A 27,095-nucleotide genomic window follows, 5' to 3' on the forward strand; every position below is an offset into this window, starting at 1 on the left:
TAGTGGATTCAACCACAAGCTGCTCTAAACGGCCATCTCATAGGCAATCTACAAATTCCCTCTTCTGGAATCCACACCAACCTGATTTTCCCACACTACCTGCATATTGAAATCCCCCATGACTGTCGTAACATGCCCTTATTACATGTCTTTTCTATTTCCCCTTGAAATTTATATCCCACATCCTGGCTACCGTTCGGGGGCTTGTACATAACTCCCATCAGAGTCTTTTTACCCTTCCAGTTTCTTAACTCTACCCACAAGGATTCTACATTTTTTGATCCTGTGTCACCTCTTTCTAAGGATTTGATTTTATTTTTTTTAAACCAGCAAAGCTACCCCATCCCTTCTGCCTACCTGCCTGTCCTTTTGATACAAGGTGTATCTTTGGGTTAAACTGCCAACTATGATCTTCTTTCAGCCATATTATTGCTACCTGCAATGTTATACCTGCCAATCTCCATCTGTGCTACAGGATCATCTTATTCCATATTCTGTGTACACTCAAATATAACACAAATTAAGAGCTAAAGGACATGCGTTTAAGGTGAGAGGACAGAGATCTAATAGGAACCTGAGGGGCAACTTTTCACCCAGAAAGTGATCAGTATGTGGAATGAACTGACAGAGGAAGTGGTTAAGTCATCAACAACATTTTTAAAGGCACTGCGACAGGTACATGGATACGAAAGATTTAGAGGGATATGAGACAAACAGAAGCAAGTGGAACAAGCTTAGTTGGGAATCTCGGTCAGCATGAATCACTTGGGTTTAAACAGTCTGTTGCTGTGCTAATGATTTACCGCATTTTTCAGCACTGCCTTCCCTAATCTTCCCCAGCTCCACAATCCTCAGATTTGCCATCATTAGTTTTTGTGAATTTTTGATACGTTTCATTCCCTAATTTCTGGCAAAGCCATTCATCATCCTTAATATCTTATTGCATCAAAACAAAGCTACAGGGTAGTTTTTAATTTACATTATGGGTAAACATAAAAATTATAGCTTTTTCCTTTTTGGTTCAAGAACCCATTGCCTACAATTTTAGTCAATAAACCTCTTCACCTCATGTCCTAAGTATTCAAAAACATTTCCCTGAAAAGTTTACATTCTTTATATAATAAAGCATTTCATAACACTTCGCAAGAATGCTAATAAGCAAGTTTGACACCACAGAAAATTGTAGGTGACAAGAAGGTTGGTGAAAAAGGTAGGATTTACTGAGAAATGCGGTGAAGAAATTCAGCGAGGAATTAGTTTAGAGCCACAGCCTGGGTCATTAATGACACTACTTTAAGTGATGGAGTGATTAGAGGCAGGAATGCATGAAACGGGGGGAGTTATAGAGAAACAGCCTAGAAAATCTAAACAGAATGTCATAGCATCAACACAGTACTGAAATAAGCCCATTTGCTTATGAATCCACTGACTATCGAGTACCAATAACAATAGGTCCATTTTATTCTCCCCCATTCCCATCAACTTTCCTTAGATTCTGTCACTCACCTAGTTACCTGGGACAATTTACAGCGGCCAACTAATCTACCAATCTCACACTCTTTGGAAGGTGGGAAGAAACAGAAGCTCCTGCTTTCAGGGAGTATGTGTAACCTGAGTAAAAGTTGTCCTAAGAAACAAGAATTTTTAAAAAATCAAGCCATTGCTAACATAGATGCCAATTTACGTATGGGAGTACAATGTTAATATAAGTGGGTACTTGGTACAAATTAAGATCAGGGCAGCAGATTTCAAATTTCCAAAGGCCAGTCATGAAAGTTTAGGAACGGTCAAGTTGGAGCTAGAAATACCAACGCTTCTGAAAATAAATTTCTGCCACATTCATCAAATGGCCCCCCCGCCCCCCTGCACACACGCCTCCCCAGCACACATTAACCTCTGTCGAGCATGTTGAGCTATACAAATTTAAGCAGGTTAAATTCCCAAAAAGAATGTCAATACTAAGTTATCAATCTCAGATACGTTAAACCTAAATTTTCATTTTAGTGTTAAGTCCTATACCTCACTCTCCATCCAAGACACTATTATACCTGCAGAATAATTTCTCTCATTCAGAGATTGTTGCATATTGTTCTTTTTGTAATGGGGTGTGTGAGATGGGTGGAAGACAGCCGCTCATAAAGTGTTGATAAAGAGTGAAAACTTACTCTTCTATTCCTGTTGTGATCAGGTGCCTTCATATGTCGCTGAATAGCATTGTACTTCATTGGAACGAACATTTCGCAAGCCATACAGTGTACAGCTTCCACCTTCTTCATGAAATTGTCAATACTAATACCTGCAACATAAATTGTTGGTCGGTGGAAGAGACCTAAACTGTAATCCATGCTTATGTGAAGCAAAACTATCCCACAACATACAATACTTTACTTTCTGATTATTGGGACTCAGTAATCTCCAATAATTTAGAATTAACACACTGATTAGTACACTGAAAAAACAAAAAGATAGTAACTTTTTTTGCAGGAAATCTGAAGTTAATGTTGGGAACAATCAGCAGGTCAACGAGGATCAGTGAAAAGAGAAACAAAAGTTAATGTTTCAGATCAAGAGTTCTTTAGAACTGAACTGAAGGCTCTTTCTAGGGATGCTGCTTGACCTGTTGTGCTTTTAGCATTGTTTAGTATGTCAATATGGACACCATGATCTATGTGATCTGAGTTACAATGCTTAAGTATGTAACTCCCATACTCTTTATCCCTCTTGGCAATACTCACCATACAACAGGTTTTGTTCCTGGATCCTCTTTTTAATTGCATTTTTATCTTCCATTGTATCACGGAACTTTAGAGTCCTTTTATTCTTATTCAGAATAAACTCCTGGAAGAAAAGACCAATTGTTCATGACAATAAAAATCTGGTGCGGCTGCCAGAAATTTATGAAATTAAGCATTCTGGCTACAATTTACTATATCCATCTTGACATTTTAATTGATAGGCAAATCGTGGATTGACAACACAATATCACGGCAATGATAAATGAAAATTCCAGATAGCAAAGGACTGAAGCAGGAATATATGCCTATCATTCAGACTGGATGTCAAGACTAAAATAGCTGGAATCAAGGAGTCAGCATGCTAGATGACATATTCAGAACATCCGTTAACATATCTTGAGCATACAGAATTTTAGGACAGCAAATCCCTTTGGTAAAACAACAGAATTTGTCTCAGTTTCAATAAGGTGAATAAATTAGAAAGAACATGCACAAAATTTCAGCAGGGGCTGTTAATTTAGTATGCTGCACAACTATGGTAACTAAACTATGCAATAAGCTATCAGTCCCAGCTTGAGTTGAGATATTGAGCATGGGAATCTCATAGTATACATTTAATTTCCACTGTATAAGTAAATAAGTTTTTTGACAAAGGTTATGTTAAAATACAAAGTTAACATACATGCAAAAACTCAGCTGTTTGTTTAGGAAGCTTGGTCCCAATGAATTTGAAGTTCTCCTTATGGAATTTACTTTCCAAGTGGGGGAAAATTTCTTCATCATCAAAGGTGCGAAACTTGCAAACTGAACAGACATACATTATCCTGAAATGACAAAGCTTTGTTAGGTGTGAAAAATTTTTGTAAAACATCACTGTATTCAATTGCAGAATTGAAATTTACTAATTCCAAGTAGCTTCACACAGCAGCTAATGGTTTCACAGAATCAGCTAGCACAGAAGACAGATACTCAAAACATCAAATTAACACAAGACAGAAGAACAAACTACCCAGCCTAATCCCTGCTCCCTGCACTGGATCCATATGACTATCCATTACCTGTTTACAATAGGGGTTTGCAGCCTCTACTACCCTTTCAGGTAGTGAATTCCAACCATCTTCTGGGTGGAAACATTTCCTTTAAATTCCCTCTAATCCATCTATTTATGGCTATAAATCAACCATCACCCTCTTCTCCTGCCCTACTTTAGCCTTCTTTGTTCCACAAAAATAAACATAGCTTATTTCATTTTTTCTCTTTTTTTCAAGGACTTACTTTTCCAGTCCTGGCCAGATTTTCATAAATTCTTTCTGTACTCTCTCCTGTGTAATCATTTATTTCCTTGATCTGAATTTTATGCAGTACTCAAACTGTGGCTATTGTATCCAATACGCTAATCCTAATGATCACTGCTTTAAAAGTGAATTCAACTTGAGGTTTCCTTTTAAATCTGCTTAGAGGTTCATTCTAAAGGGGCCAGTAAATTAAATGTTTGCAAACATCCTAATTGTAATTCTAATCTGTTCTTAGTAGACTGTACAATTCTCTGTTCAACCACCCCCTACAAACAAAGCAAAAGCACTTGGCATGGCTGATCATTTATCTATTCTTTCTTCGGGCTCTGGCTAACATTTACTGCCACTCCCTAATTATCCTTGAGAAGATGGTAGTGTGCTGCCTTCTTCAGCTTCTGTAGCGCTGTTAGACAGGGCATTCAACAACGTAGGCATTGCACTGATGAAGGACTGGCAATCAATATTCTCTCTAAGATGTGCAGGTGTGCGTGCACACACATCCTTTGCTACTAGTGCACAAACGGTTGTCACCCTCTACTATGTTGGCATGTTAAGCATATTTCATGATCACATATTTCATCATACACAATCACATTTCCTTTTTCGGTTTCTGATGCGCACGGTGTTGAGATGAAGTTTGCAATGATTTGTCAGCAGATTTTAGAACTGGTTTATTTATACTGTTTTTTTTGGAAAAAATTATTGATTCACTATGTCGAAATCCAAAGAAGCAAAGGACGTGAAGTGCAAGAGAACTTCTGGTTAATGAAACAATAGAAACTGCGATACCGAAAGCTCATGAGGTCAGGAATGTGCAGTTATGAGAAATACTCATGTACAGTACAGAAACTAGTATTACCTGTGTGTATTTTTGCAGTGTAAAAGTTACTTGAGAATTTTCAAGTGGGAAGAAATACAGTGATAATTGTAAACTTGTCTTTTTAAAGTGTCATTTAGCAAGCAAATCACATGGACGGACAGAAAATCCAAAAATTAAAGCTCCAGTGAGAAACTCCTTTATTACCTGCTACCACCTTGCTACGTAAGTTTTGTTAGAGGACAGATGGAGAGCGAAAATGATCAAACCCAAAGGAGATCAAAGTTCTGTGTTTTTCTAGCTGTTAAAATGAATACCTCTATATATAAAATATAGTGCACACATTGTCAATGGGCAAACAATAGCACAGCACCAGATTTTTGCGCACATTGGTTATTACAAATTAGAGGGAACATTGCTGGCAATATATATCAAATCAGGAAGGATTCCAAATTTGAGGGAAATTCAAAAACAATAGTGTTCCCATACAGCCAAAGCTCATCCTTATTTGGTGGTAGTGGCTACGGATTTGGGAGTAAGATCAGTGAATTTTGTAGATGCCACACACAGCAGCTGCTGTGCATTAGTAATGAATGAAATGGAATTTATGATGGTTGACAGGGCACCAATGAAGTGGTCTGCTTCGTTCTGGATGACGCAGAGCTTCTTGACAGCCGTTGGAGCCTCCCTCATTTGGCAAGTGGAGAGTGTCCCATCTACTTAAAGACAACTTGTAGACAATGGCTTTGTAAACAGTGGAATGGATTTGGGGCATCTTAAATCACTTACTCCAGAATATCTAATCTCTGACCTCTGCCCATAGTATTTTCAATATATGAAAATACATTGAAAATATATTTTCAATATATATGTTGAACTATCTATTCAAAATACGCAATAAAAATCAACCACTTAATCACAAGGCTAGCAGACATGATTTCTAAAAAATAATTATAAGTTATCATAAGACTGCATAATGTTTACTCATATGACTGAAGCGAGTAAACTCCACAGCCTTAAAATCCAGACAATTAGATTCTGAACACCCAATTATTTAGCAAATCAGCCTTTTGTGAGTCATTTGAGAATATTTTTCCTATGTTTAAGATAAATATATTTATAAAAGGAACCAGTTAAAATGCAAAATTTAAATTACCTTTCTGTAACGCGATCCCGCTGTTTCTTCCTTGGTTTCTCTTTATAATATAGCTTCTTTTTAGTGTCGCCAGTTTCCTCTCGTAGGTCACCAGCTAACAAAAGCATGAGTTAACATCACAGATATTCTATCAGATACACACAAACAAAATTAGCAGCAAAACCAGCACTCTTACATTTCTTGGACTCATTATCTTCACCCTCAGCAGTTTCTTTTTTCTCCTTTTCAGGGTTTTCACTTGAATCTTTATCCTCAATACTCTAAATATAAAGAATAGTTTCAATGATACACTTACAAACTACCCCAAGTTTTTACAAACCTATATTGATTCAAATAGGTAATTATGGAAATTTTTGGTGCAGAGATGAACTAGCATCACCTGGAGATTGCTTTAAAACTACCACAATTTTCTCTAGAACTTGCCAAACTTTACCATAACTAATCAGAATAGTAAGTTTCTCCTCTGATCTACCAAAGAATCAAAGCTAAACTAATTTTACTGGAACATTTCACTACCTTTAAGTTGCAAATCAGATGTTTGAAGGAACATTCTCTACGTGTCCCAATAAGTGCAGAACCAACAATCTTCATTAAGCTGGACACCATCCGGGACAAAACAGCCCATTTAATTGACTCAACATCAATTCTTTAAACATTAATTACCCCACCACCAGTAAAAGGATAACACTTCGAAAATCCTTGACCTCAAACAAACTTAACAGTAATAAGATCATGGAAGACCCCACATGCAGGTTTCTCTCCAGGTGGTATACTAGCATGCCTTGGAAATGTTGGCCCTTCGTCATCACCGAGTTTAATTCCTCAAACTCCCTTCCTAATAGCACTGTGGGTGCCCCATCACCTAAAGGTCTGCAACGGCTGAAGGTGGCTGTTAGCCACTACTTTTTCATAAGGACTATAAATGTTACCCCTTTATCATCTCTAATAATACAGAGAAAAAGCAGTGAACCTGTGACCAGGTTGCTAAAGAAAGTGTTCAAAATATTCCATCCTTGTTCTTAAAAGAAAATTAATTGCATAAATATATCAAATTTGTATCCACTCAGATCAGTCATTTTTACATGTAATGCATTAAGTAGTGTTAATAATAGAGCACATACATAAATAGACTTACTGAACAATGAATTTTAAACTGGTTAAGAGAGCTCTCCAGATGTATCCCTGGAAACCCAAACCATTGGCACAATGAAACCATTACCACGCTGGTCACAGCTGTATCCTCAAGAATTCCACAAATACTCACAGCGCACGCATCACCAGCAGTAGCATCTTCAACATCACCTCCATCATCTTTCTCCTTGTCTTCTAAAAACACAAATAATATACTAATCAATATTTGCTACCTAAATAAAAACTGGAATGGCAAAAAAAAATCATAAGAATGTAAAGTAAGAGCTAGTTCACTGGAAAATGAATAATTCTCTCAACAGAAAATTTGCCTGGATTCTTAAACAAGGAAGGAAAAAAGGACCACTGTCATGTTAATTTTTCTTAAGTGTTGTAGTACAGAAGAAAAAAAGCACATAATGAACTACCTGTTTCAAAATGACATCTGAGACTAGCTGGTAGGAAGATATCTCGGGTGTAGTTTAACAGGCTGTGAAATGTTTTAAGTAAAAAGTACAGGTCCATTATGTTTATTTGGCAAATACACTACACAACCTAGAACATCCCCAAGTTCCAACCTTGAGATACACTACATACATATAAAAAGAGTCTCAAAAGACAGAATCTAGTCCCAGAGAGGGAGAGACAGTTACTGTTCCAACTCCTGCCTGATCACTCCTATCAGGAAGTGCTACGTAAAAGATGGTTATTGTCATATTTTGGATGTTTTGATTAGCTCTTCCATAGATGAATAAGTTACTTAAACTCCTCATCTAGAATGACGATTAAGTCAAAAGGGAAGAAGGCGCAATATTTTTTTTTTTAAAAAGTTACCTTCTTCACTGTCTGAATAATCTGACTGGTCTGTTCTTGACACTTTGAAGTCTGGTTCATCATTGCTTCCAGTTGATTGCTTCCTCTTCATTCCACCTATTACTCCACCTCTACCTCTCCTCTGTCACAAAGATATTACAGTATTGGTCAACATTTCCCCTCGATTCTGTTAGCTGAAAGAGATCATGTTCCTCAAGTGCACAGAGCACAAACAGTTCACATCACTTTGATACATTTCCAATTCTAGTAGAAGCTCAAAACAAGAAGCTAATCTCTTTCTACGACCCAGAGGAGACCATGTTTCAATTCTAATGTTTTTACACATTTAATTACATCAAAAGTTTTGTGTTCATACTACGTATAACCCTGTCATTCACTGGTTTATGAGAATGGTTGAACACACCCAAGCACTTAAATGAAAATTAACTGGTGTACAAATCCTATACAGAAGGTGGAATATTGAATATTAAACCTTCTAAACTCTACATGCACACACCGATTTTTCCAATGAAACAGATAAAGTGCAAGAAACGAAAAGCAAATTTAAAGACCAACAACAACCACACTATTTAGATCCTGTTACTTATCCTGTGTACGAACAGCAATTCTCATTGCTAATACTCTAAATGGTTTGAATTCTATATCCAGAACTTTTAAGCTGGGGTAAGGGACAGGTTCTCCCAAGACTACAGGCAGCACCTATAAATGCTCTATTTGGATATTCCAATCCATTCAATACTTTCAACCATTTCAACTAGTCTTTATGTCTTACTTCTAAGCAGTTAAGGACCAGCAAGGGACTGCATCAGACACTCGAAATGTGACTTGTTTGTGCTTCTTATGAAATTCACCCAACTGAATGCTTTAGCCTATGACGTTACAAAATAAAAAAAAGTATTTTACTTACGCCTCTAATTCGATTCCAGTCTCTCCTTTGCTGTCCGACACCTCCAAACTGGTTTCCCATTCCTTGTGTGCCATAACCAGAGAAGAGTGAAGGGAGGTTCCAAGGTGGGGCAGCACAGTCCCTGCCACCCATTCCAAATGACATCTCATTCCAGTATGCAGACAGTCGCTCAGAGCTTGATGATGAGAAAGAGTCATTCCGGTAAGGTCTGTTATTTGGAACCCACACTCTAGACCAGTTCTGACCCCGAAACTTGCCAAAGCCATCACGTCCTCTGTAACGGAAATGATCCCTGCGGCTCCTGGTGGAGTAGTCAAAGTGGCCAAATCGACCTCCACAGGAATCATTATGACTATGTTCATATTCACTGTAACCAAAGCCCGACCTGAACAGATCACGATCATCCAGTGAAGACCTGGATTCATAAGACTCAAAAGGTGCAAACCTGAAAAAGAGTCGCACAGCAGGCAAGGAATCTGGTCAGTAGTTGGAACATGCTAAATAAAAATTCAACTAACAATAATGGTGTTTTGTATTTAAAAACAAACAATATTTCCTAAATTAGCAACAGACTATGGTAATGGACAGACAAGTGATAATTAAGCTATTACCAATTTAAGAGCCTCATTATTGACTCTGACCTTCCCCCAAAGTTAACAATATATACATGGTTTTAGCTCCCAGCATGCAGATTATTCTTAATCCCTGAACCATGTGAGAACTAATAATGGTCAATATGCGGATGGAAACAGACTGCACATACCTCCACATTAGCTGTCCTTACATTACTAATATTTTCTAATGACACAGTGGGAGTCCATTCAGCCCAAAGTTAATCATGTCTCTCAGGGCACTCCTGTCAATTCTATTCCCCCACTTATATCCTCTCTAACCTATTCTCTCTTCCATGACAATCAATTCCACCCCAATTACCTGACCACTCACCTACTTTGTTATACCTAATCAGTGTCTTCACAGCGTCATATAACACAGACACTGGCCCTTCAGCCCACTACTTGCTTCAATGCCGATCATTTTGCCCATCCACATTAATGCAAAACAGCATTTCTGGTATTGAATATATTCTCATGTTTGTTGGCAAGAATTCGGATTAGTAACTAAGCTTTTCTAAAGCCTTTCGCTCTGTATTTTTGATATGGGAGGAAATTGGTTCAGCAGCAGAAAATCTATAGAATCACGCAGAGATCAAGAAACTCCACACAGTCAATGAGCAATTATATACAGAATAAAAAGGGTTAAAACCTGACTGACTTGTTTGCAGCTTGACTAGTCACAGTATGCGAATAATAATGTAAGGTAACTAATCGTGCCTTACTAAACTGCTAACCGTAGGGTTGCTCGAGACACCAACGTAAGGAACAAAGGAGTATTTGTTGCATGGGACAGCGGCTTTGTGTAACCACTAATCAAGGATGTCTGACAATGATCAGAATCTGGCAATGTCATAACGAATGTTTAACAAACAGCCCTGGACAGTGCTTGGGGCTCACTTGGTTATAGATATCCAGGCTCTATGAGTGGGACTCTTTAGATCAACTGAGCAATGCAAGCTTGCTAATAAACAGTATGTAATTTTAAGTAAACTGAGTTTGACAATTATTCCCTGGGTCTGAACCTAAAGTCCTCTGGTAGAGAGGCAGATCAACATCAACATCAGAAATCAAGATTGAAGTTGGGTTGTTGGGAGTTGTGAATTAGCAGAAAAATCAGCTACTGATCCATTGCTGCCCTACTTTATGCTCTGTTTATTGCCAAGTGTGGTAGTAGAACATTCTTCAGTGGAGGCACATAGGAGTACAGACAGCATCCTGTATTTTTTTTCCTTAACCTTCATCTCAATACCACACATTAACCCACAGCTTATCACTAAGAAATTCAATCTTGGTTCACTTTTATTTGATGAAAAAGATTTTTTTTGTCCTGTAATATGCAAATAATCACAACTTATTCTGGAAGAGCTTCTGATACTAAAATGGAAAATCAACTCCCAGACAAATCCTTCAAGTTCCAAACTCAAAACAGACATCAAAGAAATTAAGAAACAACACAGTTCTGCAAAGTAATCTAAATCAGCGGGAAGAGAAGATGGCAGCGTGCCACACGTGCGCAGCTCTCCGGTGAAAAAATGATATCGTGTCTGTTAAATAGGGGCCATGGACAATTCTGATTTGATGGAGAATGGACGTGAAAGCACAGAGGAACATCTGGAGAAATTTCTGAAACGCCCGTTCGCTGCTGTCGTTACTATGTGGTTGTGAATCTTTCAGAGGGTAGGCCTCAAAATCCCCGGCCTTGCCTGCTTTTCGCGACCGAGAAGAAGGTCGAATCGTTCGGACAGAGATGGCGCTCAGTATTCAGTGTCGGAGAGCTGATCAGAGCTCGAAGTTTTCGGATGACTCAGAGTCGGACTGTGGTCGGCAAGGCAGGGAGAGTTTTTCTTCCTTCTCCCATCTGCATGAGATGTGGGATATTTGAGAAACTTTGAACTTTACTGTTCTCATGGACTTCTTCATCAAGTTATGGTATTGTTACACAGTTTGTAACTATATGTTATAATCATGTGGTTTTGTCAGTTTTTTCAGTCTTGGTTTGTCCTGTGTTTTGTGATATCACACCGGAGGAAATAGTATCATTTCTTAATGCATGCATTACTAAATGACAATAAAAGAGGACTACGTGTCTTCATAATCATGATCAAATGTTTTAAAATTTAGGAGTTAATTAAATTAATCCCTTCTACTCAGGGAACGTCATGGTGTGAACACAAACGCAACATTCAATTTAAAAGTTCCCACATACTTATTACTGTCACATCACTATTTTAACACATGAAAAGCTTACACCTGAGACAGTATACAACAAATATATAAAACTGATGACTTTAGAAAGGAATTAATTAACAATCCAAATGCTTACCAACAAGCACAAGAATGTACTTAGTACTAGATATGCTGTCTAATTCAGCCTGACGAAGTAATAGCTACCTAACAGCTTTAAGCATTAATCGTGTACATAATAAGTACAGTTTAATCAATAACTAAAACAAAGAGATCCTGGACTTTATTAGCTGGAGCACAGCGTATAAGAGCATAGAGGTTATGGTCAAAAACAAGAGAAAATCTGCAGATGGTAGAAATCCAAGCAACACACATAAAATGCTGGAGGAACTCAGCAGGCCAGGCAGCATCTATAGAAAAGAGTAAACAGTCGACATTTTTGGTTTGTGTGTGTTGCCTAGAGGTTTTCAAAAATTATAACGAACAGGAGGATGAGCAGTGAAAAACTTTTCCCCTTAACAGGAATGTCTAAAGCCATGGAGATAGGTTTAAGGCAGGGGTCCCCAACCTTTTTTGCACTGCGGACCGGCCAACCCGGGGGGAGGGGGTGTAGGGTTGCCAACGGACAAGAGTAGCAGTCAAATACATTGCGTTTACCCAGAGAAAGACTACAATGGCCATGAAGCCTTGCGCGGGCACCAGTGCGCATGCGTGACCTACCCACCCGTGTACCTGCCGATCTTTTCCCCCTGCAAATCGATTTTGGCGATTCTGCTCGGGGGGGGGGGGGGAGGTGCTAATCAGGGACCGGAATATAGGTGAGAAGTGGCTAATACACTCAATTTCGTTTCTAAAAAGGTTTATCTAACGAATTTAATATTAAACACACAGCGCATATTTTCCCCGCATGAATATAGTGATAAGTCAATTATCAGGGGAGGACAGGGAAGCTTGAAGTGTTGAATGAACTTCCAGTAGAAGTGGCAGAAACAGTTTCAATATTATCATTTAAAGAAAAATTGGATAGGTATATGGACAGGAAAGGAATGGAGGGTTCCGGGCTGAGTGCAGGTCGGTGGGACTAGGTGAGAGTAGCGTATGGCACAGACTAGAAGGGCCGAGATGGCCTGTTTCCGTGCTGTAATTGTTATGTGGTTATATAAGTCACTTACAAGTCAATAGCATCATAACATTTTAAGTAATGTTTGGGCATTAAACACACAGCACATATTTTCCCCGTATGACCATATAAAATCATTGCAACACACCAATATCGCTGAATCAGTGGGAGCCCTGGGCTTGTTTTCCTGCAACAAGATGGTCCCATCGAGGGGTGATGGGAGACAGCGATACTTGAAAGGGGTTCCTTATGTCTAGTCTAGTCCGCAATTTAGTTTTCGTTGCATTCATTGCAGAAAACTCCGTTTTGCAGAAAAATGTTGGAAATGGAAGCAACGTTTTCAGTGCTTTCGTGGCTATCTCAGGATATTTAGCCTTGACTTTGATCCGGAATGCCGGCAGAGATGTTATGTCAGACATACTTTTCAGCCCACCGTCATTTGCGAGCCTGAGGAGTTGATCTCCTTTCCGCCCTGACATGGGTGGCACGCGTTCAAGCTCAACAGTGGCCGTGACAGGGAATGAGGAAAGGTTTCCTCGCGGCCCAGCAGGGAATGAGGAAAGGTGCAGCTGACTCATATCGCCAAATCATATCGTTTCCTCGTGACCCGGTAGAAAATGCTTTGCGGCCCGGTGGTTGGGGATCGCTGGTTTAAGGTGAAGAAGGTTAGAGGTGATCCAAGGAAAAGTTTTTCCACTCCTAGTGCACTTGTAATTTGTAACACACTAATTAGAAACAATTATTCTAATAACATTTAAAAACAATCTTGAATCGCCAAAGCACAGAAGGTTATAATCAAATGCTGGTAAATGAAATTTATAGAGATGGACACTATGGCTAGGTGAATGGACTATTTCTCAAAAATCTCTAGCAGAATATTTCCAGTTTTTTAAACTCTCTTCTTCAAAGCACAGTGTTTGAATATTTTTAAAGTAGACAGGTTCTACCATGGGTAAATGGGGATGCAGAATCAATGTTACAATCAGATCAACCATATTTTACTAAATGGCAGAGCAGGCTTGTGGATCAGAAGCAGAGCTACGAGGACCTTCAGTGTAAGTGTTGAACAAGCTTCCAGCAGAAGTGATAGATGGGTCAATTATAGCATTTAGGAATTTTGGATAGTTACATAGGTTATGGAGTGCAGGTAGATGGGGTTAGGCAGAAGACCTGCTCGGCACAGACTAGTTGGGCCAAGGGGCTCACTAAAGTGATTCGAATCCAAGTTAGGGTAAAACTCTGATGATCTGCAATCCAACCACTCAGAGAAGCTAATGGCTCAGCATCTATCTACGACTAGAAGTTCTATCGGATTCGAATATGCATTCTATCCTAATGTTGCAAAATAGCAGTCACAGATATGAGATAGTTGTAGCACAAGAGTTCATTGGAAGGAAATTCTATGAAAGTCAAATTGCATGATGTAACTATCTTCACTTTCTTGGGTACCGTAGTAGTTAGCACAACACTTTAGAGTACAGGCAACCGTGGTCCAATTCCTGCGCTGCCTGTAAGGAGTTTCTATGTTCTCCCTGTGACCATATGGGTTTCCTCCAGGTGCTCCCATTTCCTCCTACAGCCCAAAGACGTACCAGCTAGTAGCTTAATTGGTCACTGTAAACTGTCCCATGAATAGGCTTGGATTAAATCCGCCCCGGCACAGCTCAAAGGACTGGAGGGGCTTATTCCACACTGTATCTCAATAAATTCCCTGTCACTTACAAAGGCCTGAGACACTGGTAATCTCCATCATTTAATTTATGGCAATTTGCACATCCAACTGTATGCTATTTTCACCCTGTTCTTTAATTAAATGTCCATTGTGTTGAAGTAAACATTTTCATCAATATTACTACCTTAAGTCCAGTGATATATTAAACATTTGCCAAAAACCAAGGAGTCCGTAGTGAAGCACAGGCTGCTACAGTTCTCTGCTACTGAGAAAAAATCAAGGATAGTCCTTTGTCCATTATTGCTTAAATCAACAGCACACAGCATGTGTCAATGAAGCTACTTAGGATCTTCTGGGAATCCTTCACCTGATAGTCACAACAATCCCCTTGTTATGAGAGTCCTATTACTCCAAAACTAGAACAGCTGCATCTTGCTTTGATAAGCATATTAATCATGCATCAATTCAGCACAAGGTTTGTTTAATCCAATTGAACAATGATGATAAAACTGACTGATACAGAAAATATTTCTCTACAACCAATTGAAAACCACGGATGTTGACCTATCCATAAAACTACCCCCAGAAGAGATGCAATAAGCCTAAAGCAGCTTGGGGAAAGACATTCAACTTAACTTCTAGAAATGACGGCTTGGAGCATATTGGCTGCAAGTAGTGATGGCCTCATGATTCAATGAAGCAACAGTAAATGTGACCAGAAACTAATCCCACAAATATTTAAGTACCTGCACTCAAAGATAACTTATTTATCCTTAATGTCCATCACCAGAATCTCCATATAGCATAGAAAAATATGTAAGCAAATAATAAATCAAAAGAACATTAAGTGTTAACAATGCATCCACATTTGAAACAAAAAATGAAGGATAATGATCCACTGAATGTAATCAGAGGTCTAATCTATGAAACTCAAAATAGCTAAACTAATATAGAGCAACAATCACCAACTAAATAAATCTTCTAACCAATACAAAGTTTTTGAAACTTTTATAGATACCTTTCCTGCTCGTCACTGTCATGAGAAAGCAAATCTAACCGTTGGTTAATTTTAGCAACAATGGATTCAGAATTTTGACTGGCATTCCCTCTCTGAGAGTCCCATGATTTGCCACCATAGCCATAGTTTGATCCAGAGCTTTGTCCATAGTCATAGTTATAGTCATCATAGCCTGAAGAGGAAATAAGAATGTACTGCAATAATATGTCAAAGTTCTAGGATTAAACAAGCTTGCAAGCCCTTCAAAGTTTGCAACGTAGTGTTAACAACACTTTACTTGTGTTCAGATTCAGATTAATTTATCACATGTACATCAAAGCACACAGTGACATGTGCCATTTGCATTAACAACCAACACAACTAAGGTTGTGACGGGGGCAGCCCATAAGTGTTGTTGTACATTCCAGTGCCAATGTATGTACTGATATATCAGTTCAAGAAATTATCAGCCAGATAATTCAAAGTTGGGAGCTATGAGATAATCATCGGGAATTAAAATGTTCGGCCATTAGAAAGTCCTGACATGCAGGATGGTGCATGTCAATGATTAGGATGATGGAATCAATGGCTTTGTTGCAAAGTTTGCGGATGATATGAAGATAGGTGGAGGGGCAAGTAGTTTTGGGATAGTAGAGAGGTTACAGAAGGACAGAGTAAGAGAATGGGCAAAAAAGTGGCAGATGGAATACAGTTCTGGAAAGCGTATGTTCATGCACTTTGGCGGAAGTGAAAGGGTTGACTGTTTTCTACATGGAAAGAAAATACAAAAACCTGAGATGCAAAGGGACTTAGGAATCCTTGTGTAGGATTCCCTAAAGGTTAATTTGCAGGTCGAGTGTGGTGAGGAAGGCAAAGGCAATGTTAGCATTCATTTCAAGAGGACTAGAATATAAAAGCAAGGATGTAATGTTGATACTTTGTAAAGCACTGGTGAGGCCTCACTTGCAGTATTGTGAGCAGTTTCGGGCCCCCATCTTAGAAACAGAGGAGGTTCACAAAAATGATTCCAAGATTAAATGGCTTGTCATATATCTGATGGCTCTGGAACTGCATTCACTAGAATTCAAAGAATGAGGGGTAACCTCATTGAAACCTATCGAATGGTGAAACACCTTGATAGAGTGGATGTGGAGAGAATGCTTCCTGTGGTGGGAGAGTCAAGACCAGAGGACACAGACTCAGAATAGAAGGGTGATCTTTTGGAACAGATACCAGGAGGAATTTATTTAGCCAGAGGGTGGTGAATCTGTCAAATTCACTGCCACAGGCTGCTGTGGAGGCCAAGTCTTTATGTATATTTAAGGCAGGAGGACAGATTCTTGATTAGTCAGAGCATGAAGAAATACAGAGGTGGTGTGGTGGGGGGGGCGGTGGAGGCAGGAGATTGTGGCTAAGAGGAAAAATGGATCAACCACGATGAAATGGCAAAGCAGACTCGATGGGCCAAATGGCCTAATTCTGCTCCTATATCTTATGGTCTTATGGTATGGAAAGTGTACAAATGATCACACCTATATACTGTAGGTGTTGCAGGTAGATCTAGTTTTCTGCCATTTTCTATATGAAAGTCAACAGTAAATATTTTACCATCAGATAATCTATAAAAATGTACACTTATTTTGATTTAGTAAAATATTCCAACAGTATTTCAACTTTTGACTTTGTTTCCAAAAAGAAATGTCACAAATATTAAGTCCACCAAATGAACTACAAATTCTCAATACCAGCCAATGAAGTAATTTTGAAGTACAGCTACTCATAGTGAGCCCTAAGGATGAGATTCCTACTTCTACATGTGATAGCCTCTCATATACCAAAAAATAGAGAATCTACTATCCTTTGTGCACTACACCAATGTAACAGAAAACGAACTGGTTGATTTCACATTTTAAAAAAGAACAAGACTGCATTGCTTATCAATTAGTGGGAGGCTTCCCAGTACAGAATTTGTAGAGTCTTTCATATAGTCATCATGTATACGTAAGCAGCAGGATAAACAATTAAGAAACAGGGACTTGAGTAGTGTGCACATCAGTCTTTCCCCGTCACTGATAGTACCTGCACCAGATGATTCAGCATCCCAATTTCCGTATGAACCTGTAAAATGAAAGACTTGTTTAAAATGTTCTGGTTTACTTCAGATTTTCTTTTTAAAAGTACAACATTTACGAAGCAAAATTATGAAGCACAGAATGTAACAATAATCTACTAATGTTGGTCGCTAAATTTTGATCTGTAGTAATAGATGGCAGATGTAGCAGTCATAGGGCAACCTCCACAACGTCCCAAAACATTTTACAGCGAATAAAGTAACTCCGAAGTACACAACGTATATTTGCAATTTAGGGAACTCAACACCTTAGTTATTTTGCCTGAGTGATTAATACTGGTCAGGAGTTAATATAGCATCCTTGATTCATTTTTATTCGTTTTTATGGCAAGACAAGAGAACACACAGGACTTCAACTAAAATCTCACTTGAAAGTGGCAAATCCAGCAATTGCTTAGAATTTCAGTCAAATGCAGCCTGGATCTTTGTGCTCAAGTTACCAGAACTACACCCAGCACCTGCAGGTATTTGTGCATGTATGTAGGCTGACACTTTATTACTCGGCATCACCGAGTGGAAATTAAACTGCTGGTGGTAATATCACAGGTGGACTTAAATAGTGCCATGACACTATCTAAGAACAACCTCAGTGGTTGTTCTCAAGTATTGCCAATATTTATCGCTCAGCCAGCAAAGGCCTATTTCTTCCAGATGTTCTTTACCTTTTCCAATACTGGTCATTGCATTTCCTGCATCAAAAGATTGACCATATCAAAATATAATTTTCTGTAAAATGATTAGGTCTTAAAGATAACAAACAGTGCAATATAAATATAAATGAACCTTGCTTCCTTTGACATATTGGTTTATTCTTCTGATTCTAAGTTAACTGCCAAAAAGCCACACCAAAAATGGAGTTTTTAAGCTGTTGACACCCACAATATACACAGAACACTGAAGATATAAATTTACCTTCTTTGATACAGGTTACTCATGTCTCTTTTTAAATCACATTCCTGGACATTATGAACTTATTTTGTTATTATGTTTGCTTTGTTATGTTTCTACTTCAATGTGTTTGCATACTTACTTTACTTCTGCATGATACAGTATATTCTCCATAATATTTAATGTGTATTATATAATAATTCTAAATATCTAACAGAAACACACATTTGGTAACCTATGTTTAAAGGAACCAACATTTGAAACAACTTTTACATATGGGCATAGCTAAAGACAGATATAAACTAATATTTTAATGCACTACAAAAAGTCATCTGCTTCTTCTTCAGCCCCTCACAGTTGAGGGTGACATGCTTTCACTCTCAATCTGTGAGCTCTGCTGAGGCCAATGGAGGGAAACAATAATGCAGTGGATGGATAGGTAGGATGGGAAATAGCACATCCCTTCCGAGGTTTTCCTTGGTTTCAATATGGCGCAGAAAGAACTTGAGATGTAATCCTGGTTGCTAATCCATTTTCAACTTTCATTTTCTCGATCACTGGGGATGTTAAACTTTTTTCTGGGAAGAACGTTGTTGAATCTATTCTGTCCAGCTCATGTAATAGAAGTCTTGAAAGTGTGTATGCTGGCCTTGTTCTCATACCATGAAAGTAGAATCAGAGGTCTCTCTAGCTACACACTTTGAGATATCTGTTGTATGTAGTCCATGTTTCAGATGCATACGGAAGGATCAATACCACCCAGGGAACCACAGTCTCTTGCTATGATGAGATCTTGCTGTTCCAACACTATGTCAATTTTTCAAAGAGAAGGACATTCTGCCCACCAAGATTCTTACTTGTGCATCAGATTGGGCACCATCAATGACAGGACACTATTGTGGGGTTATTACCCTCTTGAAAAAAGCTGTACCTAACATATTTACCATTCACTGTTAATTCACAGGCAATATCTTGTCCAAAAAAGCCTAAGTGATACACAGCACAAATCATTAAATACTGTTATCACAGCAGTACATACTCTCTTGCTCTCAATTCTCGGCCGTTTCATGAGCTTTGTATTGAGAATGATGAACAGTTTAAATGCTTGCTGTTGCACACAAGTCAGATGGCTCTCAAAAGAAAACTGCCTGAGACACTTCTATGCACTTTTTGAAACTGTGATAATATTCTTTAAAGATTCAAATGTTTCATTCAGTAATCAACTTTCCTCGTGTTTGCATAAGAATATTAGACATGGCACTGCTTATTTATCAGAATTATTCACAAAGTTTCATGAAACCAATCTTCAATTGCAATGAAACGTGAATCAGTCATCTCCACATTTCTGACCAAGTTAATCCTATTCGTGAATCATTGCCATTACGACCTTTTCCACTTTCTAAGCCTGGCCGAACTGGAAGATAAAGAAAGAATGCCAGATGCTGATCTTCAAGTATACTGTGCTCACTTGGATGAGCTGTATAAAAACATGTCAGAGAGATTTCAGGACCTTCCCTCGAGTCCAAATTCCAGATTGGGTAATAAATCCATTCCTGAACACTTGTAAAGAGGAATTAACAGGAGGGAGAACTGATCTCACTACAAAATTACTGAGGTGAAGCCGAGGTTCAAAAACTCATATCAAGACTTTTGGTTGCAGAGAGACATCTCTGAATGCCATCCCACACTGTTGGAAAAGGTCAAGATGTAATTTAGTAGAGTGTAGCTTCAGTGCAATCACCCAACTTCTTTCAAAGCAAAACAGACTACAAACTACTGAACTTGGGGATCTGAGACTCCTGAGTGACATTCAGCCTGATGTTGAGAAGCTGTGATCACTGCTTCAAGCCCACCCATCTCATTGAAAGGTAGAAAAACAGTGGAAGTAGTGAATAGTTGTACTACAAAGGCGCACTCTAAATTACTGATGAAATTGGTTTTACTGGAACTAAAGAAACAATTCCATTTGGAGCTTTAAATAGATTTGAATATTTCTTTGTGATTATTTATCACTGCTTTGAATTTGCAGTTCTTTGACTGTGCATCACAAATCAAAATTCCTTATAGTTTGTAAATAATGGCTGTAAAGGGACAGGGAGGTTCTGGGGATGTAGCCTGGGAGCCAAAGGGTCAGTAATCCAAAAATTCTGCAATAAGTTCCTTCTCATCACCGAACTACCGATCTGCAGTAAAAAACAGAAGCTACCAGAAACACTCGGCAGGTCGGGTAGCATCTTTGGCGAATGGAACAGGGCCAACGATTTAGATAGAAAATCTTTGTCTGGTTGGTTAAGCCCATCACCACTACTGGGGCATTGCCAACCAACAGACAGCAGAGTCCTCTGTACTGGACCAGTCTTCCAGGTTGTCCCCCGGTGTAACCCATCTTCAAAGATCTCTCCTCTCCTAAGTATTAGGTCTTTGGAGCTTCAGTTGGCGTTTCTGTAGCTCTGAATTTTTATGGGATGGGGTTGCTAGCCCCATACCCAACCCTCCTCCTTTCGCAGACGGGCTTGGGACCGTCCATGGCGGAGTTCGAAAATCCTTGGTCAGATCCGAAATGTTGCGGCCGCCGGACGTGCGGATCCCGCGTTTCCTCTGGGAAAGGGGGCGAACCACAACACGTCGTCCAACTGAAGTGGCGCCATTTTGTGAGGTGGACTGTGCATGGGGAGGGGGGGGGACTGCCGGGGAAAACACGACACCCACCGCAGTTGAGCTGCCGGTAGTTCGCCGCCATGTGCCAGGGCCGCGCTCAGCCACAGATGGCTTCGGATGAGGGAAAAAACAACAAATACCCCTGAACCACAGCCAAAAGTACCGTGCACTCCAACGGAAAACTGACATGTGGACTAGCCAATCACATGGCAGGAGATCCTCCACTGACATTAGCCGCAGCCAATCAGTGGCAGCGTAGGGTTGGTCCTATGTGACGCGTATTATTTCTTGCCTAACCTCCAACAACAGAGAAAAAACAATTACCGCTTGCGAGGTTTATTTTACCTGGTCTTCATATCAACTACACGGCATATCAAAGCTTATGAGGCGCCTGTCAAGACTCGATTCACTGACCTGAATAACGACCATCCATTTTGTTTAGGTTCGGAGAAAAGCGCCCACCGGGGGTCCAGCGGGCTGCCACTCACCCGGATGTACCAGTAGCGGCTGCCCATTGGTCAGGGCTGAGGCATGTGGGCGGGTCTCAGGACGCAACGCCGCCTCTGATCAGCGGCAGGATGAAATGTCAATCATTGTGCCTGCGATTCATTATGGGTGGCTCTGCGTAAACTGACTAGGAGCGATAAGCAGCCGACTGATCTATTGGGGGCCATACCGTGACTGCTCCCTCTGTGAAGTTTGCACTACTGAACGTACCGTGCACAAATGCAAGGGTTTCTTTGCATTGAATATATTTATTTCTGTATATCTTTAATGATGAATAAAAATTGTTTGAAATAACAAAGACTAGCGGACACCTGAGAGGCAATGATGCTATGGTTTTAAAGGTGAACACTGCCCAATATATTGAGCATGAATATAACATGTTTTGCACAGCGTATTCCCTTTTTTTATTATGAATAAAAGTTATTTTTAAACAAATGACTAATGGATGTACAGATTAACATACAGTGTCCTGACGGGAAACGTCGAATGTTTATTTCTCTCCATAGCTGCTGTCTGACTTGCCGAGTTCCTCCAGGCATCTGCAGAATCTCCTGTGTTTGACGGGCATACTGTTTATCTAATTTTGTCTTTCCATGTTAAATTTAAAATCAAAAGTGAATACTTTTATTTGGACTAGTTGTCCTTATATTTAGGCATGCTAGCAGGAAAGGTTTAAACCTCTTTAAAGACATTTCCCCTAGATTTCCAGCATCTGCTATTTCTCTTGATTACTGAATTTGATACATTACTTAAGTGAAAAACTTTGATTTTCAGGTCATGCAAGCATATGTTATGAAATGGCCCTTCATCTGCACCGAGCTATGGTTTTCATAAGAATAGAAAAGATGCTACCTCACATCTTGTGATAAAGGTTTGATTCTGAACAGGACTATAGCAGGACATCTTCTATCATCTTCCCCCTTCCTTTCAGCCCTGACGAAGCGTCTCAACCCGAGCAAGACGTCAACTGTTTATTCATTTCCATAGATGCTGCCTGACCTGTCGAGTAGCTCCACCATTTTGTGTGTGCTGCTTTGGATTTCCAGCACCTGCAGCTATTCTCATTGTTTCAGACTGAAGAATTTGCATATTCTTCCACATGGCAAGTTGCAGCAAAGTTCCTTGTTTAGGCAATGATATAACCTTAACAAACCGTGCCTTGTTCTTGGATTCCCATGCTTATCGCTCTGGTGAAACAGTGTTAGCTACAAGCTCAAGCTCCGGACATTTTAGTGGGTTAGGGTTCAGGTGGGTCTCTGCTGAATTTAGTTTTTGCAGAATTATAGTTTAGGTTGGATTTGTGATCATGGTTGTGGTTATCTGTTAATGCAATTATATCCCCTAGAGTGGTCATGATCCCAGCGTAGCAATCAGGTAATTTTCTGCTTAGAGTTGAACTTGACAAACCTAAATTCCATTCAAAGGGTCAAATACTACAGTGCTAACCATCTAGCAACCAACCATAACTTTGATGAGCTGCATATTTGGAGTACACACGGCTAATGCACCAAGGTAGTATTAAGCCGTTCAGATTTTGTCAAGAATACCAAATAATGACTTCTATGTTACTTTCCTTATCCCATTAAGCACGGTATCATGAGCACCATAAAGGGCGTGACTGTTACAAACTCAGCCATCTGACACGAGGTTTTGTATTAACAGACAATCACAACTACATGCAAACAGTTTGGACAAGCATTGGAAGATTTCAGACATGGGTAAGATGGCAATTTGCTGATTTGGAATGGTAAGAAGTTTCTTCTAAATTAATTCAGGAACCATAATCACTTCACCCAATGTAGTTATCATTTCAAAACTGTGATGATCTCCTGAGTTATTATGGACTGTGCCTTTAAAAAGAGAGAGAGAGAGCATGCAGCTGTACAGCACGAACAGCCTGCTTCACAGAGAGAGAGAGAGGGGCGAAGACTGCTCACAGGTTGCTTGTGATTTCTGCATGGACACTGCCAGTTTCTTTGTTCCTACAGAGAGAGGGGAGGAACTACTTGATGGACAGCTGGTGTTCAGCACAACAGTATTTAAACTAGCATAGTTGCTTGTTTCATAGGACACCCAGAAGACAAGGACACACAAACGCACTAAGGTGTGGTGAAATTACCACTACACTTTCAGGTGCCCATGAGTGTGGGACTGAGGATTGATTAAGAGGAATCGATCTGTGATTATTAGTGCGTGACAGAGTGACCTTGTTGAGTCTAGCAGTGTGTCTAACCCTTGTCTGGGTTGGTAGATTATCACTTGTAGACGGCGCTCTTAAGTTGGTCAAGTTTGGCTAACTTGGAAGTTTCGGAGGACAACAGGAAGAACTGACGGCATCGGCTTATATGGACTACTAACCTCCCTCTTTCTCCACAATTCCACTCAACTCAATAACATGAACTGAACTGACTTCGCTTACATACCATCGTAAGACTGTATCACTTACCACCTAAGCTTGAAGTAGTTTAGGTTTTATATTTCCACACCTATATATGCATAAACTTTGCTAACCTGGTTGATTTATCTAGTTTTATATTACTGTATTATGCAGTTAATAATAAAATGGAATTAATTAACAGCAAAACCAGACTCCAGGTGTGTTCCATTTATGCTGGTTCTTTTAACCCGTTACGGGGTACGTAACAGCACAATGTAACTGTGACCAATCCTAGTAAAAGCCTGCGATAGGGCTGTCCAGTCCCAAAGTCAGTCACACTGATCACCTTTCAAAACCCTCTCTCCCAGGGTCAGATGGCCGGGATATCCTGCTCTATGGAAGGATCTGGAGTATAGTTAAAGCCTAAGTTCTACGATGTTGATCTAGGAGAGAATACTGAGCTTGGTTCACTTATCTTTTCGTGAAATTGAGGGTTTTGGTGATTGGTTTCAAGTTCCTTGCTGTAGGTAGTGGAGGACTTAAGCATATGGAGGACAGGGATCACTACTACAGTAAAACAATTACTTTGTTCTGTCTGCAGTCTTAATTTTCAAATAACCTTTTCCTCAATCAACTAAAAGCTGTACTAGTGCATCAGGAGCAAAAGTATAATCATCTTAAAGGTAAATATGAACGCAATATAATCACACTGTCAGATAATGAGATGAAGTTCCCACTTGCTTCAAAAAGGCAACAATTGTGTCAGTGCCTAAGAAGGATAATGTGAGCTGCCTTAATGACTATTGCCAGGTAGCACTCATATCGAAAGTGATGAAATGCTTTGAGAGGTTGGTCACGATTAGACTGAATTCCTGCCTCAGCAAGGACCTAGACCCATTGCAATTTGCCTATCACCACAATAGGTCAACAGCAGATGCAATCTCAATGGCTCTCCACACAGCTTTAGACCACCTAGACAACACAAGCACCTATGTCAGGATGCTGTTCATCGACTATAACTCTCAGCATTTAATACTATCATTCCCACAATCCTGATTGAGAAGTTGCAGAACCTGGGTCTCTCTACCTCCCTCTGCAATTGAATCCTCGGCTTCCTAACTTCATGTCACATGCCGGTGATAATAAATCTGATTCTGATTCTGAATAACCAATTAACAAGGAATATAGGCTAAGTTGAAATATGTTCATTTGCACATTGATCTTTCCTGACCTAAATACAGATTTAAATAATCTATTTAAATAATAACCTACTTTTCCATTTTCCTCCTAAGATTTATAACTTGATGCCTATTTACACCATCCCCATGCCCACAGTACCACTGAGCTTTGTGGTATATGCATATTTAGAAATATTACATTAAGTTTCCTCATCCAAACCATCAGTGATCAGTGAAACGATTCCCTACAACAACCCATTCCTGCCACACAAAAGATCTGTTATTCCTTCTCTTTCTTGTTTGTCAATCAATTTTCAATCCATTGCAACTACATCCCAATCCCATGCAGTTTAATTTTGTACACTGACCTATTTATAGGATTAAAATTAGATTTATTTGTCACATGTACATCAAAACATTGTTACAATAACCAACATAGTCTGAGTATTGTGTTGAGCAGCCCACAAGTGTTGCCAACAGCATACCCACAACTCACCAACCCTGATGATACAGCTTTGGAATCTGGGAGGAATTGGGACACCCAGAGGAAATTCAGCAGTCATGGGATGAATGTACGTACTCCTTACATATAGCAGCAGGAATTGAACTGATTGATGATCGCTGGTACTGTAAAGTGATGTGCTAACCATTACGCTATTGTGCTGCCCTATAATGTGGGGCTTCATCAAAGGTCATCATCAAGATCCAAATAGTTCTTTGCTTTCTATTCTACAATGACTGTGGCTATATATAAAGAGTCCTATTATGACATCCTTTTTACTAGAGTTTAGCACTTTTCCCACTAATTTTAGTTTAACCTGTCCATAATTTCTAGTTTTCTTTCTCCTTTCCTCTTTAATAATGACGTCTTCCAAAATGCAGGGACCACTGCATTATCCATAAGATTTTAGAACATGAAAACAAATGAATCACTAATTCCATCGCTGCCTGTGCGTTTAATGATAATCAGCTCCATCATTTTGTCCAGCACTATTTTCTTACACTAATTCCCTTCAGTTTCTGCTTTCAGCAGAATCATTTTCCTAGCATTCCGGGGCAGTTATTGTGTTCTTTTTAACGAAAGTTATTTCTTTGTTACCCATTGTTGGGGGCGCCTCGGTAGTGTAGTGATTAGCGCAATGCTGTTACAGCCCAGGGCTTTCCATAGTTCAATTCTGGTGCCGCCAGTAAGGAGTTTCTATATTCTCCCTGTGAGTCTGTGGGTTTCCTCCCACAGTCCAAAGATGTTCCAGTTGGTAGGTCATTGTACATGGTCCTGTGATTAGGCTAGTGTTAAACTGCTGACTTGCTGGGCGACGCGGCTCATTTTGGCTGGAAGGCCCTGTTCTGCACTGCATCTCCAAATAAATAATGAATTCTTCCACTTTTGTCTTCACCAGTTTTTTTTCTTGTCTTCATATTCTTCAAGTTTTTAAACCTTGTGCTTTCATCTCTTTGCAAGTTTACTCTCATACTTTTCTTGCTCTCCTAATCAATATGCTGGTTCTATAAAATAGGGAAATGTGGAAATGGTACATTTTGGCAACAAAAGAAATAGTAGCTAATCTAACTGGCAAGTGTTTGGAGATTTGAGATGCAGAGAAATCTAGAATCAGGGAATTCTGAATCATACAGCACAAAAGCAGGTCATTTAGTTAGTATTAACTGTTAGAGTGAGTTTTTTTGGGTAGATGACTTAAATGACTTTGGCCACCAGACTTCTATTTGATTGAGTCCACAACAATGCACTTCCTAAAAAGGTGTGAATACCAAATGCTTCTGGCGCCATAGTTTGACCTGATGTTGTAGTTTCGAAGACAGTATTATCTATACATTAGAAATATTGTCTTCTGTGTTAGCACAGGAAATACCAAATAATCGTATCGTAGACTTAACT

The 27,095-nt window shown here is 39.4% G+C and overlaps 1 protein-coding gene across 1 annotated transcript in view; it reads right to left on the reverse strand.

Moving 5' to 3' along the window:
• The window catches only part of LOC140191122 (A-kinase anchor protein 8-like), a 30,954-nt gene extending 9,318 nt beyond the window's left edge, over window positions 1-21,636 (reverse strand). Inside the window, exons 1-11 of the mRNA XM_072248227.1 lie at window positions 21,551-21,636; window positions 17,539-17,577; window positions 15,481-15,652; window positions 8,873-9,317; window positions 7,966-8,086; window positions 7,268-7,329; window positions 6,179-6,263; window positions 6,004-6,097; window positions 3,418-3,559; window positions 2,736-2,838; window positions 2,166-2,296 (exon numbers count right to left, since the gene is read on the reverse strand). Of these exons, the coding sequence (XP_072104328.1) occupies window positions 2,166-2,296; window positions 2,736-2,838; window positions 3,418-3,559; window positions 6,004-6,097; window positions 6,179-6,263; window positions 7,268-7,329; window positions 7,966-8,086; window positions 8,873-9,317; window positions 15,481-15,652; window positions 17,539-17,577; window positions 21,551-21,569 (1,413 nt within the window). The 5' untranslated portion in view covers window positions 21,570-21,636. The remainder of the gene's footprint in view (window positions 1-2,165; window positions 2,297-2,735; window positions 2,839-3,417; window positions 3,560-6,003; window positions 6,098-6,178; window positions 6,264-7,267; window positions 7,330-7,965; window positions 8,087-8,872; window positions 9,318-15,480; window positions 15,653-17,538; window positions 17,578-21,550) is intronic.
• Window positions 21,637-27,095: the final 5,459 nt, after the last annotated feature.

The sequence above is a fragment of the Mobula birostris genome, chromosome 32, assembly GCF_030028105.1.
Source record: "Mobula birostris isolate sMobBir1 chromosome 32, sMobBir1.hap1, whole genome shotgun sequence".
NCBI lineage: Eukaryota > Metazoa > Chordata > Chondrichthyes > Myliobatiformes > Myliobatidae > Mobula > Mobula birostris.